The 18,991-nt window shown below is 43.0% G+C and overlaps 1 protein-coding gene across 1 annotated transcript in view; it reads left to right on the top strand.

Moving 5' to 3' along the window:
• Positions 1 to 1,306: 1,306 nt before the first annotated feature.
• Positions 1,307 to 18,991, top strand: part of lpcat3 (lysophosphatidylcholine acyltransferase 3) — a 31,652-nt gene continuing 13,967 nt past the window's right edge. The window contains exons 1-8 of the mRNA XM_083760520.1: positions 1,307 to 1,430; positions 2,996 to 3,103; positions 10,745 to 10,851; positions 11,891 to 11,984; positions 13,734 to 13,771; positions 16,494 to 16,672; positions 18,307 to 18,415; positions 18,645 to 18,731. Of these exons, the coding sequence (XP_083616646.1) occupies positions 1,346 to 1,430; positions 2,996 to 3,103; positions 10,745 to 10,851; positions 11,891 to 11,984; positions 13,734 to 13,771; positions 16,494 to 16,672; positions 18,307 to 18,415; positions 18,645 to 18,731 (807 nt within the window). The 5' untranslated portion in view covers positions 1,307 to 1,345. The remainder of the gene's footprint in view (positions 1,431 to 2,995; positions 3,104 to 10,744; positions 10,852 to 11,890; positions 11,985 to 13,733; positions 13,772 to 16,493; positions 16,673 to 18,306; positions 18,416 to 18,644; positions 18,732 to 18,991) is intronic.

The following is an 18,991-nucleotide window of genomic DNA, read 5'->3' as shown; positions in this document are numbered from 1 at the left end:
CTGATATAACTGTAGTTTCATACTATCCAAAAACTGAAGAATCATGCAGCACCGTCATTCTACTCTGTAGTGAGATACGTCTAGACCGCCACCGAGTCGCTGGCCACGCAGGAATTTTACTCTTTTAGTATTTCTCTAGCAGGTTTCTAATAATTAGAAGCCCCCTCACGGTGTTAAAAGAAATAAGAAATTAAGATTACATGAATTTAGTTACAGTTTGCGGGCGTTACCTTTCTAACAGCAATTGGAATTGGATCTATGAAATAGAGGCAAGTTGCAACTTTATTCAAGAGTTACGACTCACAAGACGACTGGATTGACTACTACTACCAGTAGTACCAGTCCAGTAGTACAGTACTCAACTAACAGTCAAATGAGCCTTATTGGCATGAGAAAACACGCCAAAGCAACTGTCAAAATATAATAAAAACAGTTGAAAATGCGGAAAGTATAGGCCTATATCGCCTATGCAGTTACCAGTTGGAGAGGGTCACCAGTGCACTTACAGTTTAACACACATTTCTTTTATTAAGGACATGTTAAACCAGCACTCCAATCATGTGTACACTGTAGTACTCAGTCTAGTACACATGGTGGTTGGACAGACAGTTAGACACTTACATAACAATGCATAACAATGCATAAACAAATTATTTCACATGGAGCTAATCTTTAAATGTCACTTATTAATCCCGCCACTGGAGGGAGACATTTCACCGGTCATACAACCCTGTTCTAAACTGGTCACAACGTCTGGATTAAAAGGTTTATTATATTTATTTAATTTTATCTTATTTGTGTCAAAGATTATCAGATAGTTGTCACACGAACCGTGAGTTCCTCAGAAGCCTGCGCATTCAACATTTTTGTAAGTCTGAAGTATAAAACGTAACATATCAATCTCGCCATTGGAGGGCGACATTTGACCTGGTTATCCAGGTTTACACACTACCCTCTCCTTTATGCATTTATTATGGCAGCAGTGCCAGTGAGTGAGTGAGTGGTGTGGTCACATTCTAACTCTGGGATAAAAGTTTTTGACAAGGATAAGGATTATTAGATAGCTGTTGAACGAATTTTACCGAGAGGCTGCAAGTTCAACATTTCATGTTTTTCTTTGGTTGTAAAAAGCAAGCAAACAAAAACGCATAGAAAGAGGAGGTAATAAGGAAGAAGGCCAATTGTACATCGTCGTACGACGGTGTATGCACTGGGGTGGAGGAGAGGGGCTGGACGTTGGTTCAACCCAGCGGGGGGGCAGATATAAGTGTGTCAGTTTGTAGATCACACATCATCACCGCTGAATCACCGCTAGGAGCCACTTCCAGTTCCGCCCACACGAAAGATGGCGGCTCCCTTGATGGAGAAATTATCGGAGTCTTTGGGTTCCCCAGAACCGGCAGTGCGACTCATTCTGTCCGTTCTGATCGGTGAGTGATGCTTCTGTTAAACCGTGACAGCACCGCGCCGTGGTCCGATCAAATCAGAACCGCAACGACCCCATGGCACAGGTTTTGTTTTATGGTCTCTGTCTGCTGTGCTGTGCTGTCTAGTGTCTACTGCTGCTGCAACTCTCATTCACTGCTAACCTCCGCTTTAGCTAAACCTAGTAGTAGTGTAAAGAGACAGTGTGTACACTGTCTGTCTATACACACACACACACACACACACACACACACACACACACACACACACACACACACACACACACACACACACACACACACACACACACACACACACACACACCCCGAGAGACAGGCATCGAATCGGGGTGTTCTCTGTTCTGTTACTGACGAACCATAACGAGCCTCATGGTTCGGTTCAGAATGTCCCAAAGATATTAAAGAATTTTTTTAAAGCTACGAATGAATGACCCGTCACTCTGCAAGGTCGATCAGTGGACAGTTGCCACCAGACCAGAATGCATGCACACACACACACACACACACACACACACACACACACACACACACACACACACACAATGTGATTTCATGGAGGTTTTGATAATGCATATCATCACTGGGTCTCATATGAAAACCAGCTGAGTCTGCTTTGATTTTGACACGTGTTTGCAAATAGTAGGCCTACTGTGCTATTAATATCAGGTCACACAGGAGTAGAAATGCAGGTGTGTGGTGTGTGTGTGTGTGTGTGTGTGTGTGTGTGTGTGGGTGGGGAAGGGGGTTGTGGTGCTGAAAGTAGACTGTGAACTTTGCTCTGACACATGGACAGACACATACTTCTTTTCTCTCCCTCCCTGCTAGTGCTTACTGCTTAGTCACATGCTTGTGTCTGCAGCAGCAGGCTGAACGGTGCTATTCTATCCCTATGTTGAAACCACATATGTGGCCTTTGGTTGCATATTTCCCCCTCTCCCCATGTCCATGTCTGTGCAGTACTACCTAAATCTTTAATGTGTTAACAGTAATTTGCGCACTATGTATGCACATGCTCTAGTGTACACTGTACACTGTACAGGTCAAACTGCACGTCACGACTGCAGTCAGTCACATCATGTAAAAGTTTCCTGTTATTGTTTACAGTAACATGCACGTGTCGTATACTGTCTGTACCTACAGTGCACAGAGCAGCAGGTTTAAGTTGTTAGTGTGTGTGCCCTTTGAATTGTGTGTGTGTAGCACACTGATAAGTGTGACGGTTTTATCAGGGGGACTTGGAGTGGTTAGACCACAAGGTCAATGTTGATCACACCAGGAGGTGGCAAGAACAAGTCTCTCATAGCTTAATGCTGGTGCTCGGAGCTTTGATAACAAGTTTTTTTTCCTCCTCTCTGTCTGCTTGTGTCTGGCTTGTGTCTGTCTCTTCCCCCCCCTCCCCCCCCACCCCCTCTCCAACAAGTGATTCATTCTATTTGAGGCTGCCTTTGTCCTCATATGCCCATATGTATGCATTGTATGCATTGTCTGACATTGTCTGACTGGCTGTCTTTCTATTCCCCTCTCGTTCTCCATTGCTGTCTCTTCTGCAGGTTACCCATGTGCCCTAGTATACCGGCGGTTCTTGTTTCACCAGCCAGCCAAACTCATCCACTTGTTCCACGCCCTCTTTGGACTGGGTCTTGCGGCGTTCAACTTCGGTGAGATTGCAGTGTGGTGCGGTGCGAGTGGGTTTCTGTGCTGTAAGAGTGAATGGACAAATTGGTCTCGGGCTATCCCAGCAAGCCAAATGAGGTTATAATGACGTCCTCTAGTGACCTTCAGGACGTTCAGTTCTAGGCCAGATCACAGACTATATGGGGATGATCTTTACGTCATTTTCAGGGACGTCTTCACCAGTTGAAATAATATAGCTTATTCTGGGCCAGATCTGACTAGTTGTGATATGATCTAAGTTGATCTGGCCTCGATCGTACTCTCTCTGATTCATCCAGGACATCCGTCTTAGTGGGCAGAATTTATGTTGGTTGAAATCAGGTGGTATTCCAATCGAGACGTCACTAATTCGTCCAGCTCCTGACCGTGCTTGCTGGGATTGCTTACAAAGAAAAATGCTTAATTTATTTTTGCCATTTTGTTTTGTCTGTGGTTAAGATTCACAATCGGGCCCAGGCCGTAGCGTAACGGTCTGGGCACCGGACTGGTAATCCAGTCGCAGTGTGCCGCGGGTTCGACTCCCGGACCCGACACGGCCTTTACTGCATGTCATCCCCCCATCTCTCTCCCGTTTCCTGTCAGCCTACTGTCTGTCCCTTCAAAAAATCAATAAAAAAAAGGCGTAAGCCGCAAAAAAATATCTTAAAAAAAAAAAAAGATTCACAATCGGGCGACCATATCATAATGTTGGGCACCAGCTTAATATAAATCGCTGTGGAATCTGGATTAAGAGCGTCTGCTAAATGCCTAAATTGTAATTGACCAGTGCACACAGCTGGTTAAGTGACTGGGTGACCATGTCATGCTAGCGTAGACTATTTTGAATGAGTATGGTTTCTAGAGAGGAGAGATGTAATGGGGTTGGTTCTGGGAGAGCCCTGTCCTGAACTCATTGTTGAGTCTCCTTGAGGTGTTTTAAGTGTGCCTCACAAGTAGAGCCTGTATCTTGGTAAATATTCAGAGTACCTCTAGTTAAGCCCTTGAAGTCTAGCGTCCCGATTCTGGGGAAAGCATTTGGTGAAAAATAGCAGATCTATAAGCAACTGAACTTGTAGTTTGTCTATAGAGATTTGGAGTAGAGAGGAAAAAGGAGTGCATCTACTGTATAGAGCCCTTGGGCCTGGGACTGGTCAATGAAGTACATAAGGTTTTTAAGGAGTTAAGGTTTCCATAGTATTGCCATTATTGTAAACATCACAGAGAATAAAAGCATACAGCTAGCTACACATTTCAACATGAGGTGTCTTGCTCCTACTGTTGTTGTTGAGCACATCAATTCAAGAGCTGCATGACTAATCATCATTTATCAAAGTTATTGTATAAGGGGAATAAGGAACTGCTTCTGTAATCAAAATGCATAATGTCGTGGCGGGCAATTACATTTAGATTAATGGGGTGTATGTGATGGTGTTTTCTTTTTAAATTTACTTTAATGCATTGGTGTGGAGAGCATAATAAATTATGTTTGGGAATAGCATTGTAGATGTGGTAACTTAAGTGTGCTAATTTCCTGTGCTGTTGAACTGCAATGTCTTATGGCAGCAAGCTGTGTGTACAGTAGTTAGTTGGTCTGAAATGGGAGAACATTGATTAGCAGGAAAGTGACGAAACCAAAACAAAAACCAGTGAAACATGAAAATCTAGTGGAGATAGACCACTTAACCCATTTAGACCTGAGGCCGATCAAAAAAAAAAAGAGAAGCTTTTAAATCTTAACAGTTTTCTGAAAAGCCTGGTGCTCAACTTTGTTCATGTCAAGGAGCCCCAAAAATATATGTAATTGGCCACCATCTGAAAATATGTAGTTCCAGGAACCACCCACAAGAAAAGATTTGAGTTAAAAACGTTGAAAGAATATATATTTAAAGATTTGCGCCACATTTTCAAGATTTTTCAAAAAATAGCAGATCTACAAGCTCGTAGTGCTGCACTCGGTGCCGCGCTACGAGCTTGTAGATCTGCTATTTTTCAATAGATAGTTTAAAATAATGGTTAAAACACCAAAAGAGGTGTGAGCAGTGAGGCCATTGGCCCAATCCCAATCCACTCCCTTACTGACTCAATGAGCCCTCACTGACTTAGCTGCGCGTTCATGTGAAGCCTGCGAGGGCTTGAGGGATGTCCCATTTGAAATCGGTAAGTCAGTGAGGGCTCAGCCACGCCCCTTTATGTGCCCTTTGCCAAAGTCAGCATCGATGCTGACTTTGGCAAAGAAATTACCCATAGTTCATAGCGTTACCAGGGGAATGAGGGGGATCCTCCGAACGTCAATCATTTAAGTATGCAAATTACTTATGTATCGCGGTTAGAACAAACACAATAGTGCTTTCTCACTGTTCTCAAAGGGAGACGGAATGGAAGGATAGGCTATGTATTTAATAACAATAATAATAATAATAAGGGAAACATGATGAGAAATGACTAATGAGCAAAGTAAAAGAATATGGAAATGAAATGTATAATCTTACAACCCAAAGTGTATTTATGAAACTATCTAAAAGTTATACCGTTTTGGGATGTGGTTAGCAGATAGTTAGCACTGGGCAACTATTGTGTAATTAGACATTTATGCAATACACCAAATCATTAATTTTACCACAATGGAAATAAGGCATGTGACTTCATTACAGCAGACTGCATGTGTATCGAATTATAACAAGGTAGTACAGTACATAGAACACTTTCCTGGGGGTCTTTGTGTGTAATATGTGGTTTTAGATATTTTAGCAGTGAGCCCAGTGCCTCTGATGTCATGGACACTGGGCTCGCTTACTTCCTGGACTACATGATAGACATAGGCATGTATAGGCACTAGCTGTAAATAAGGACAGTTTTTATAAAGTGATGCAAAGTGTCATGAATGGCGGACTCATCTTCAAAGTGCTGTCCCATTCCTTTCACAACAATTTGGAGCCCTTGCAGCCTCTCACCCTCAAGCACTTACAGCTGACGTCAAAGTCAATGAGGGCTCAGGCTTGAGGGAGGCAATTGGGATTACATGAACGCGCAGCTAGTCAGTGAGGGCTCATTGAGTCAGCAAGGGAGTGGATTGGGATTGGGCCTGAGACAACATGTAGTCCAGGAAGTAAGCGAGCCCAGTGTCCATGACATCAGAGGCACTGGGCTCACTGCTAAAATATCTAAAACCACATATTACACACAAAGACCCCCAGGAAAGTGTTCTATGTACTGTACTACCTTGTTATAATTCGATACACATGCAGTCTGCTGTAATGAAGTCACATGACTTATTTCCATTGTGGTAACAGTGGTACACTTGGCTGTAAAATGAATGATTTGGTGTATTGCATAAATGTCTAATTACACAACAGTTGCCCAGTGCTAACTATCTGCTAACCACATCCAAAAACGGTATAACTTTTAGATAGGGGGGTTAATTGACCTGGTGTGGTTACCTTAATGCAGGGATTCCCAAACTGTGGTGCGACAGGTGCGTGCACCCCCTGTGGTGAGCGAGTGCCTTCTAGGCCTAGGGGTGCTTGACATGAAAAGGCAAAACAAAGGAAAGGTCCATTCCAGGCATTCCCAGATCTGTTGTTTCAGCGTGGGGCGTCTTACTGGTGCCAATATGGCAAGTGTATGCAGAATATATGCCATATATAGGTGCATATGTGGATATATGCACATATATATGTGGATATAGGAAATCTATGTCTCTATATAGCTTATCTGACATATATGCCAGTTCGAACCTGGGCTCCCCCAGAGTTGGTATCGAAGTGTCCTTGAGCAAGACACTGAACCCCTAATTGCTCCTGATGTGCTGGTTGGTGCCTTGCAGGGTTTCCGCCGCCATCGGTGTATGAATGTGTGTGTGTGAATGGGTGAATGTAATGCACGTATGTAAAGCACCTTGGATAAAGGCGCTATAAATGCACTATTTTCAGGGTGCACAGCCGAAAAAGTTTGGGAACCGCTGCTTAAAACCTCTTAAACCCCAGGGGGAAAATCCGGTGGTTGGACCCGGAGACCAATTGGGTCTGAGCGCTGTTCAGAGGTGGACAGCCGCTGCCCCCGCCGGCGAGGGCAATGGGGCTCAAGAGGTTTTGGCATAGAAATGTAGTATTGTTCATCAAGTACTAACACAATGCAATTTCAGATAACTCACAAATAGCTTGAGAACATTTCAATTGACTGTAAATACAAGTGTGTAAATATTATATTTGATCTTGGCATGCAGGCTCTGCTATACATTACTCCCTGCTCAGCACATTAACAGGCAACCATTTAAGAGAGGGAAATAATATACATCCCCCTAAGAGAAACCGAACCCCTAGAGAAAGCAGAACTACTCGTGGTGGTGGTGGGGGGGGGGGGCAAAATCATACAACATCAGCGGCAACACTAACCACAGGAGGAAGTACAAGGAATCAGGTGATCTTAAATAGACCGCCAATTGATCAGCTGCTTGACACTTCACACACAGTACATCTCCCACATGCATATAAACATCTCCTTTACCGGCAGCCAACAGGGCCTAACTCTTGCCAACAGCAAGATTTGGTATATAGTCTTTTTTTTTTTTGTCTAAAATATTGTGTATATACATACATTCTTGTATGTTTTTTTTTTCTCCAAATATGTTTTCCATACAGAACCCCACAATATGTAACTGTTTTTAGATCGTTTTGAAATTTGTCTTAGCTTTTTATTTGTAAACCTATGTAATTCACATGTATACATTTTGTTTTTCTTTTCCTGATCTTCTTATGTATTTTTCTATATGATATTATTCCTCGACGACACTGAAAATAAGTTCAATTACTCAGTGTAATTTCGAGAATAAATAAAACCAAATCACTGAATGCTCCTTTAACATCCTGTATTTCATGATTGTGAATCCATTCCAAGCATTCGTTTTGCACAAAAAACACTCCTTGGGCTAAAAATGGCCATAGCCGTCATGACAAATGTGATGAGGTCAGCACTAATGTGAAGAGGTCAGCACATTTTGGGCACATTTGGGCAAGTGACTATGGCAGTTTTTTTGCTCAATACCGACAGCCGGTCAGCAAGTGGATTTATGAATGTATGTATATAGACAATATTTTAGGCCAATAAAAAAAGACTATGCAGTATACCAAATTTCCCACTCCACAACCCGGACTATTTGGTATCTGCCTGAACTAGCTCGCAGGCTACGCATCATTGCTGGTGCTTACAGTATTATTTTTCTTCTATGTTGGTAAGGTCAGTGAATTAAAGCATTACCACAGTCTAGCCTACCAGTGATTATCAACCTGTGGGCTCGTGAGCAAGCATGGTTTCCCGCTCCCGTTGACTTTTTATTTCCGTCCCGTCCCGGACAGAGTTAAACAGGCGACAACTACAACACAAATCTATATGCGGTAGATGGATTTCATTTGTTCTGCGCGGCACATTTCTGCCCGACACACGCGTGGCCGCTCACACATGGCACGTTACAAAGAACGTTGCTGGTGAGGCTGTGATGATACTACAAGCTGACCCCCCAAATATTTGCTAAAAGACTCATCTGACCACTGGCCGTGAACGAGGTTTTGGTCGGCCCTGATCCAGAAAAGGTTGAGAATCACTGGTATAGAGGGTATGCGTGTGACATCATCATCATAGCCAGAAGTTATGGTCAGAAAAAAACTTTCTGGACTTAACAGCCCATATATCCAAACAGAAAATTCCTGTCTGATTGTACTAATCGATGTTAAACTCACTTTGCCACTCGATTTGCCACTCACTTTATGCATGCACATACCCTCTATATAGCCTACCAGTGACTTATTCTACTCACTCCATATGGACTCCATAGTCTAGCCTTGGGCTCTGCATTCATTTCTGGGGGTGGACATCAAAATCATTAGTCTGTCATTCTATTCCTTAGCCCAGATGCATCCCTTGTGGCAAAAATGCGCTACAACTGCCTTCAAGCAGCTTAATTTCCATGTATTATGTGTGTTCCAAGGGCAATACTGCATCAAAATGTATTTTGTGTGGAAGCTGATAGCTTGTGCCTGTGTAGTTCTACCACGAGATGCAGTAGGTCTGTCATTCTCCAGTCTGTGGCTGAGTATGACCGTGGCTGAGTCTGACCTGTTAAGTGATTGTTCTTCTGGTGAAAGGAAGTGGATATTTCATATGTAAATTGATAAACTGAAACGGTAGAACAGGTTTGACCGATGGAGGGCTACATTTACGTTTGATTATTAGTTAAGCCCACAGGTGTAATATTAAATAAAAAGGAGGTAAAGACAACAATTGTAGATGGATGGAGTGAGGGAGAGTCTCTGAGGGTGGCATGGCAGGGTGGGCGACACCCTGCCATTTTCCAAACTAACTCGGAACAGTAGTGCCACACCGTGGTTGTAGGTAAGGCATACTGCAGTATCTAGTTCATAACCACGATTATTTTATTACAATTTTTATCCCATGACTTTGTAACCCATTTTTCACCTGGTGCCAATTGGGCGCTACTCTCCCTCTGCCAACCTGGGGAGAGCCCCGAACTGAGCACACTCTTTGTTGAATTCATGAGGAGTGACCACTAGGCCTCCTATCACCTGAGGGGTATTTCCCCGGTAGAACGTAGCGGGTGGAAGGAACACGTTATAGAGAGTATGCACATGCATGATTTTCCCATCAGGACACGCCCCCCTCATCTAGACTGAGTGGCAAAACATTGAGCAGCATGGAGTCAAGTGTTGGAAATCACTCAACCGTCCTCCGTACCACCTGTTTCTAAATGTCACCTAATGCAGGACGCAGCAAAATGTTATTGAAAACAAGCACTTCCAAACTCTGACACTTAGAAAAATAATCAAATGCAGGGCATTTCTTGAAAGAAAAGTAGCTCATAAGTCATAACGGTGGATTTTCATGAAACAAAAAGTTTGCAGATGGAGGATAATTCAAGCTTTTCGTTCAGCTGCAATGTTGGTGAGTTTAACATTGTTTAATGCAATCAGACAGGACTTTTCTGTTTAGGTGAATGGGCTGTCAAGGCCAGAAAGTAGTTTTTTGACACTCAGGGGTGTTCCCGCATAACTTCCCGGTACGATGATGTCACGCGCATACCCTCTATTGTCTATTCCAACCAGTTCCTCTCCAGGCAGGCCTGACTGACCAGGGGGAGGCCCCTGAACTGAGATCATGCTTCCTTCAATGTGTCAGGTGGCGCTACCATGCTCCTTATAATATTATTATAACTATTATTATTATATATTTTTTTAGGTATCGCTCAATACCGTCGGTAAACAGTAATGTATTACCGCAATAACAAAAAAGCCATAAATCATGAAATTCTACCCAAAGGGCTGCTAATAACTGTTCACTTGTTTCTTTCTATTGTGGCTGCACTTGGACTATACAGCAGGTCTGTTGCTTTTATCTTTCTCTTTGTTAAAATTGTGTATCCCTCTTGAATGCTCATTTCATATTGGATTTACGTTGTTGTATGTTCCCTCTCCTCCTTCCTCCTGTCTCTCTCGCTATGTGTGCCAATTTAGAATGAAGGTGGGAAAAAATCTTGCAGGTCACACTTCACACCCACGTCTCACTATGTATTTTCCTTTCTCTCTCTCTCTCCTTTCTCTCTTTCTTTCCTTTCTCTCTTTCTTTCTTTCGTCTCTCAGGCGTTCAGCTCTATCATTCTGCACTATGTATCTTAGTCCAGTTCCTGATGCTGAGGCTCATGGGAAGGACGATAACAGCCATCCTGAGCAGTTTCATCTTTCAAATGGTGAGCGCTCTCCTTGTCGTCGTCGTCCCCCCTCTCTTTTGCTCCTTGTGCTTGATGCAGGTTCACTTTAGACTTTATGGGCTCTTCCTCCCCCTCTATCCACCCTCGCACTCTTTCACTGCAGTGGCTCAGGCGCTGCCTGCCAGATTGTGCGCCACGTGCAGCTTATGGTTTTTTTTTGTTGCCTTCTTCCGTATCTGTGTCCTGGGGCCTTTTTCTAATTGTATAATTGCAATGGGATGCTTTTGTGAGAGTGCAGCTTGGGTATTTTCTCATGCAGTATACAATGAAGTATATAGGGCTATGCCTGTTAAGTGGTTACTGGTAATCTCACTTGGCATTAGGGATGCACCGAAAGGGAAATTCTTGGACGAAACCGAATACCAAATATAGGAAACAGTTGGCCGAAAACCGAATATCCGAATATGATATATTATATATCTTTTTTTCCTACCATTGCTGTCATGGCCGTACCTTAAAGCTACCTGATTTATGGCAAAAGAAATGGTTATGGCAAAACTTAACTTAAATAATAATGGGTCCATAAAACATTTATTCAGCTCTTTTGAATGCATTAATTGCATACACTATTCGGTGATATACTTTCTACCTATTCAGGCTGAAACCGAATAGGCCGAAAATGCATTTTTAGCCATTTTGTGCCGAATACTTTCTGCGGACGAATATTTGGTGCATCACTACTTGGCATAGGAAATTGCATTCCCTAACAGGAATTAAGTAAGTCAACGTGACTTTATTTGTGGTGTCCCGATACATTAGGTAGGCAACTATATGCCTACACTGACCAAAAATATATCGCAGACACACATAACTCATGTTATTGCCATTACCATTTTGGTCTTTTCTGGGCTATATATGCTTGATTCACTTCTATGGTTCATACCCTTGTTGGTTTAAATATGCTTGGATTTTATGTATGCATGTGTGTTTATGTTTAATCATTGAAATATGGCTGAATGCTAGTATATTGTGTACGTAATTGTTATTGATATTTGTGCTCTCCTGTGTCTTGCCGTAGGTATACCTGCTGGCAGGCTATTACTTCACAGCCACGGAGGAGTATGATATAAAATGGACCATGCCCCATTGTGTCCTAACGCTCAAGCTCGTTGGTATGTTTGCTCTTATCTCGTTGAGACACACCCCCCTTGTTATCTCCATGTTTTTACTCTCCATCCTTAGCCGTGAACCTTATCTGTTATCAATAATGTTGCTTTCAGACTTTTGATCTGTAAAAGCGTTTAAAGCGGCCATATAGGCCTTTGCTGGTGCCACGTTATTGATTCGTCCCTGTTGCCGTAGTAGTCATGCTGTAGATCTCCCACTACATTACTGTGGGACGAGACCCATTGTTATGGTTAATGAGTAAATATCTTTATTATTATTATTACTTGCGCAAGCAGAGCGTGCAAGTATTGTGATCGTGCTGGCTTTTTTTATGCGTATGCTCCGTAGTGCTGCCAGAATTGTCCAAAAATTATATTTGAATATTCCTTTTAAAACACCATGTATTCGAACAAATGTCGAATGTATATGATTTTAATATGATATGAATATTGCAGCCTAATACGCTGTAAAACGTTCTCTTTCTTTATCTATATGGTCCGGTCCCCTCGTATGGGCCGCGGTTGGTGCTGAGAAATGCCCTCTCTTGAGTCTTGCGAGATCAAATGAATGATTCATAATTGAATGCCACAGATGAAAAACAGTCCAAGTCGACACTATTTATCCATAATGTATAAATGGGGTCAGGACAACGAGGCCTTTTCGTGGAGGGGTCAGAATGAAATTTGGACTTAGACTGTTTTTCGTCTGTGGTACTCAATTATCTTAATAGCCTAATGTTTGTATAATGTTTTAGTTTACGTGGCACAGAGTCTCGCCAGAACTCACCCAGCAATTTCTTTAATTCGAATCTTAATTTAAAATATTCGATTATTCTTACATTTTTTACATTCGAATATTCATTCGAATATGGAATATTCGTTGGCAACACTAATGCTCTGAGGTAAACAGTATAATAGATGTTGATGGTGACGTAATTTCAATGTCGGGTTATAACTTGCTGGTGACGTAATTAGGATATGTTTCAGTGTCGGGTGAATTAAAGGTAATGTCTGTCTGTATGTATGTACATACGTATGTACGTACATGTATGTATACATAGTTACATACAGACATATTTGTAATCGTAATTAAGTCAACATTGACAGCCAGTTATAACCCGACTTTAGTATTTAATTTCAATGTTTTACAGAGAGGCTGAGGTTCGAAGTTCGTAGTAGGCACTCGACAGAGTGCAGTTCAAATTTTAATTATTTCAAAAGATTTAATTTTCTTTACCTAAATATTGAGAGAATTTCATTCAAGAAATAAAAATAAATTGCAGTAGTACAAGCTCACAAGCTCGTTGCATTGTGGCTTAGTTGTACAACTCAAATTTCTCTTTTGGGTCTCAACTCTCGACCTACAGGGTTTAGGAACCACTGCTGCAGACCTAATGAATTTTGAATGGCATTGTTATAGCAAAGTGCTCAAATAAAGCATGGGAAGCGTCCTCACTTCCCACATTCACACACCAATGGTGGCAAGTTGTCAACCAATACGTTGACAACTGGTTATGCACTATGACACCTACATTTTACTTTGACCTTGAAATCGGGACTCAATATATAGCACAACCTTCCTGCATGGCTGCATTTCACTGTCAGAAAAGCTTGTGGCCCAAAGCCACTTGTTGAGAACCCTGGTCTAGACCTTGGTGATCAAGTAACAAGCAACACATAACGTATGAATTGAATTGTATATTCTACTGATCATGGCAATCGTACTCTGATGCTCGTCGTCTTATCTAATTTCAGGTTTGGCATTTGATTACTATGATGGCGGAAAGGAACCGGTGAGTTGATTTGATCTCTCTCTTTCCGTTGTGATTGTATTTGCTCTCAGCTCAGTGTTACTGTCTGCCTTGAAGGGATGTATAAATATTTGCAAAAGTCAATCTGCAGCCCTAACTGTCTTTGAATGTACTTTCTCCTGTGTTGTGCTGTATGCATACAGACAGTCTGTGTAACTTAGTCTTTCATTCTGTCGTAATGGGGAAGAGAGGGAGAGATTGTGTTTTTGATAGGAAGGCTAAGTCTGCAGAACAGGATATACGTCGGTTATGTGGCTACGCTAGGTGTTAACGTTGAGCCTGTTTTTCTGTTATTATCACTTTTGTTTTAGTATGCCATCTCCCAGTTTTTGAGTGGTGCAAACCACTCCTACAACCAGCTTGCAATGTCCTTGTACTTGTTTGTTTGTGTGTGTGTCTGTCTGTGTGAGCATGAGTATGTGACTTAATAATAGCAGTAGGGGGCGCCAGAAACAGTGAGAGGGGTAGTGACTCTAGAGAGAGAGAGAGAGAGAGAGAGAGAGAGAGAGAGAGAGAGAGAGAGAGAGAGAGAGAGAGAGAGAGAGAGAGAGAGAGAGAGAGAGAGAGAGAGAGAGAGAGAGAGAGAGAGAGAGAGAGAGAGAGAGAGAGAGAGAGAGAGAGAGAGAGAGAGAGAGAGAGAGAGAGAGAGAGAGAGAGAGAGAGAGACCACTCAGTTCACACGTGTGTGATTTTTATTTATTGAGGCAGATTTCTAGAAATACCGTAAAGGGAGACTGCATAAGAGAGATACAGGAGAGACGATTTGATTCAAGGCCGATGGGTCTATGGTTGTGGTGGAGACAGGGGCGTTATTCATCGCTACACTATCTCTGGGCAGATTGGAGTCACTTTAACGTATTGTCCTGCTTTGAAGTGTTCCTCCTGCTCATCTGAGCACTCTCCGTGCTTAGCGGTGGTGCTAGCAACCCATGCTCAAGTCCGCTGTAACCATTAGTGCATTACTAGGTTGCTCTGTCTTTATTGTGCTTTATCTCACTGTCATTTATCTAGGTTACAGAATACACAGGTTTATAGCGGAGACACTTTCTCAATGCCACTTAAGTAGATTACTTCTCCATATGCTTCACTTACCTTTGTTCTTACATAGCTCAAAGCCACTGCAGTTCATTGATTTACTTTGTCTTTACCTTGCTAGTTTTTTTTTCCACCATTGTAGAAAAACACCATCCACTAATATTTACATTAAAAAAAATGTAGCTCATGCTGTTGATCCAGAGTGAGTGCAAGCCTCTACAAGCTTCAGTCACTAGATATCAGCTTCATATGCACTCAATAGAAACCTACTAGTGTTGCACGGTATACTGTTGTGTTGAAGGTTAGGAGTGATGGATTTTCACCGATGGCAGAGGCCGATAATCATATATAAATTTAAACATTAACATAAATTGTGTTGAACTGTGTCCTCTCCTCCTAAATGGATGGGTTATGAAGTGCAATGGGCTTTGCAGTGTTGGAGCCCGGGAGAGCAGTTAGGGGCTAGGTGCCTTGCTCAGGGACACTTGGACAGTCCCTGAACCGGGACTTTCTGTTTCCTAGATGGCCCCTCTTTCCAGTCAACTGTTGCCGCCCCTAATGTCAGTTGTGCTAGAGCCAGCAGTCCCCAAACCTTTTTTGGCAGTGCACCCCCTGTAACTTCCTGACCTAGCTGGCGCACCCCCCAACGCTCAGTCTTGTTGCATTTGACCGAAAATTATACGCCATATGATTATGGCAAATAATCACGGAATGTTACTGCACTGAGAGACACGCAGCTGCTGTATACTCCCGCAGCTGCTCTATACATCTCCTTACAACAGTGTTTTACTGGATTTTGCCGTTTGTGCTAAATAACACCATACAACCACCATTACCCTTTTCATGCCACGCACCCCCTAGAGGGCGTTCACGCACCACAAAGGGTGCACGCACCACAGTTTGGGAACCACTGTGCTAGACAATATTCACAATAATGTAATAAATTCTCAGTGCAAAGGTAAATGGCCTTCTCTGTCTGGCCTCATTGTTTGATCTTTTCATTAGGAACAGACTACTGGGTATTCTAGCTAAATATCAGGGCAGTCTCTACAGCCCATAATAGTTAAATGGGCTGGTATAGATAGATAGGTCCTAGTTTGTGGTCAGTGTAGATTATGGTCGACTCGCGGTGATATTTGTAACGGGATACGAATACGCTCATTACAGTGATCATTACTCTACCTTGCCTATCATCCTCATTTGTTATCTGTTGTCCATTTTGTTTGTCACCCCTCTCTGCCTTGGCTCCTTTTCTCTGTCTCTCTTCCTCTGATCTTTTCTCTCACTCCATTGTTTACCCCCTTTCTACAAGAAATTCAATCCCTACCCGAGTGGATGAGATTTGGATTTAGGTGTTAAGGATATTATTGTATTAATCAAATTTAGATTTCTTATTGACATAGTTCTAATTCTTTGATCGTAGATCGGATGTCAAAGTGCTGTTTTTCCGCTTATGAACTGCCCAAAATTCAAATATGATGCAATCAGAAAGGGATTAAAAGTGTTGAACTCTTGGGCCTTGAAATTGGAAACGTTCCTGGTTTGACCCCTATAGCTGCTTCCTGGGTTACTGCTCAGTCACCCACTCTTCATAGTTCATACGAGTTCAGTTTAGGACAAAACCTGGCCTTTGACCTTTCCTCTTTCTGACCTCCCCTCCCTCCTTCAGGAGCAGCTGAATGCAGAGCAGCAGAAAGCGGCATTGCGCACCGTCCCCTCCCTGCTGGAGATGTATGGCTTCTCCTACTTCTACGGAGGCTTCCTGGTGGGGCCCCAGTTCACGCTGCGCAGCTACCAGAGGCTGGTGGCAGGGGAGCTCACCGACTCCCCCGGACAGCCTCCCAACAGGTGCAGAAGCCATTCTCTAAACATTTTCACGTCATGGACCCCTCAAATGAATATGTATTTTGATGGCGGAACCCCATTTCAAAAGATGTTTGTGACAGGGATCCTCATACAAGACTATATTATTATATTATTTATTTATTTATTGTCAAATAGCTGAAGTTCAAGCTCACAATGTCTCAAGTAAAAAAATTCACATTATTATTATTATCATTATTTATTGTCTCCACCAGGCCGAAGGCATGTAGGGAGAGTATGTTTTGCACTCCGTCCGTCCGCGTGTCCGTCCGTTTGTGTGTCCGTGTGTCCGTGAACAGCTAATCTCGGCCACCGTTAACCCGGTCGATGCCATATTTTGCACACACACTCCCTGGATGCCAACCATGAACCTCTGCCCCAAACTTTCCAGAACGGCCTGTTATAGCGCCACCAGGAGGCCGCTTTGTGCAAAACAAGTTTTTCGATGCCATATTTTGCACACACACTCCCTGGATGCCAACCATGAACCTCTGCCCCAAACTTTCCAGAACGGCCTGTTATAGCGCCACCAGGAGGCCGCTTTGTGCAAAACAAGTTTTTGCACAGTACACCTACAGATTTTGTCCAAACATCACGCAAATTGGTACACAGTCTCTCTAGAGCCATTCAACGAAACGGGTCTTTCAGATTTATCAGACTCCATCCTGATTGGTTAAGATTGGCTTCCAAAGTTCACAGGAGTGCTCAGTTTCAAACAAAATGCTGCAAATCATGAACACATCGCGTGATTTCCGTGAAATTGTGCACCCACATTCCCACTAGGCCGAGGACGAAATGCCACATGAACAATTTCAACTCGGCCTCAAGGTGGCGCTATAACTGGCCGAAAAGTGTTTTTACCTCTAACTGCACGGATCTGTGGATAACCTGGTGGAGACCTGTGCCCGGAAGGGCACTTTTTCTAGTTATTATTTGTTTTTCCAAAGAGCTCGCCTACAATCTCACAACACCCAGCAAGGGTGATTTTGATGCTAGATTACCTCATTTAGCTGGGGATCCCATGGAACCACATCAAGGACCCCTGGGGGGTCCCTAAACCCCACTTTAGACCCCACTTTACAAACCACTGAGGTAAAGGGTGGAGGGAGGGAAGGAGAGTACAGGGATAGAATAGAATGCAATTCATGGTCCAATAAATCGAAGTGTGGGTGGAAGATTGGAGGGGTTTAGATTAGAATGGATTGGATTTGGACAAAAGGGAGGGATCTCTCTCTCTTTCGTGCATCATCATCAGATAGCCAGCTTGGCATTGTGTGTAGCTATGCCCTGGTCTGGTCCTACATCGAAGAGGCCGGGTTCTGGAGTTGGCCTGCGTAGTAGGGGGCAGGTGGTAATTAAATGCTCGGCAGTCAGCTCGGCCTCACCACACTCGCATGCTATGCTGTCAGCCAAGCCCCACTTAAGGGAGGGATGAAGAGATCGAGGGTGAAAGAAGGGATAGAGAGGTACGTAGCGGACCGATGGACGGAAAGAAAAATAGAGGGATGGACGAGAGAGCAGAACAGAGCGCAGATCAGCACTGCAGAGACGAGCCCTTTCTGTCCACCATATTGACATCATTAACCTCTCTTTGTCACCTCCTCTCCTCTCTTTCCCAGTGTTCTACCTGCCATGAAACGCTTCTCCCTGGGTCTCGTCTGTCTGGTTATATATACAATATTCAGCCCTCACTACGAAGACACCTATATGCTAACAGATGAGTACGAGGTGAGAACTTTTGAACAAGTCCACTTTTTAATTCACACTCTGTGAAGTACACTGCTAAAATGTCCCCTTTTATGTTCTATAACACTGAGGAAATGCAGTCTGGATGATACATTGGCGAACACTGTACTCTTGTACACTATGATCACTTGCACTCACTGACGAATATCCTGTTCAATGGCTCTAAATGTATTTTGTTTCTAATGCCAAGTACCTGTATCTTTTCAAACAGGCCCAGCCTTTCTGGTATCGCTGTGTATTCATGCTGATCTGGGCTAAAGTTATGCTCTACAAATATGTCAGCTGTTGGGTTATAGCGGTAAGTTGTTTCTTGATTTGAGTCTTTATTACTTTTTTATTACTTATTATTATTGTCCAGGGAAAGTTGGCTCCTCATACTTTGAATGCTCTCCCTTTTTGGGGGGAGCCAGTTTCATCAGGCCCACCTTTTTGATCCAATAACTCCAATGATTCCGCCGCTCTGTGCCAACATCAATTGTGCTGCCGTTAGAAATTAAAGTTAACGCCGCCCAAACTGGAGGCAGTTCAGTTCTATACACTAGGGGCTTCCCATTACAA

This window comes from Protomyctophum parallelum (genome assembly GCF_964188405.1).
Source record: "Protomyctophum parallelum genome assembly, chromosome: 3".
In the NCBI taxonomy this organism is placed as follows: domain Eukaryota; kingdom Metazoa; phylum Chordata; class Actinopteri; order Myctophiformes; family Myctophidae; genus Protomyctophum; species Protomyctophum parallelum.
This window is presented reverse-complemented; position numbering and strand designations above follow the sequence as displayed.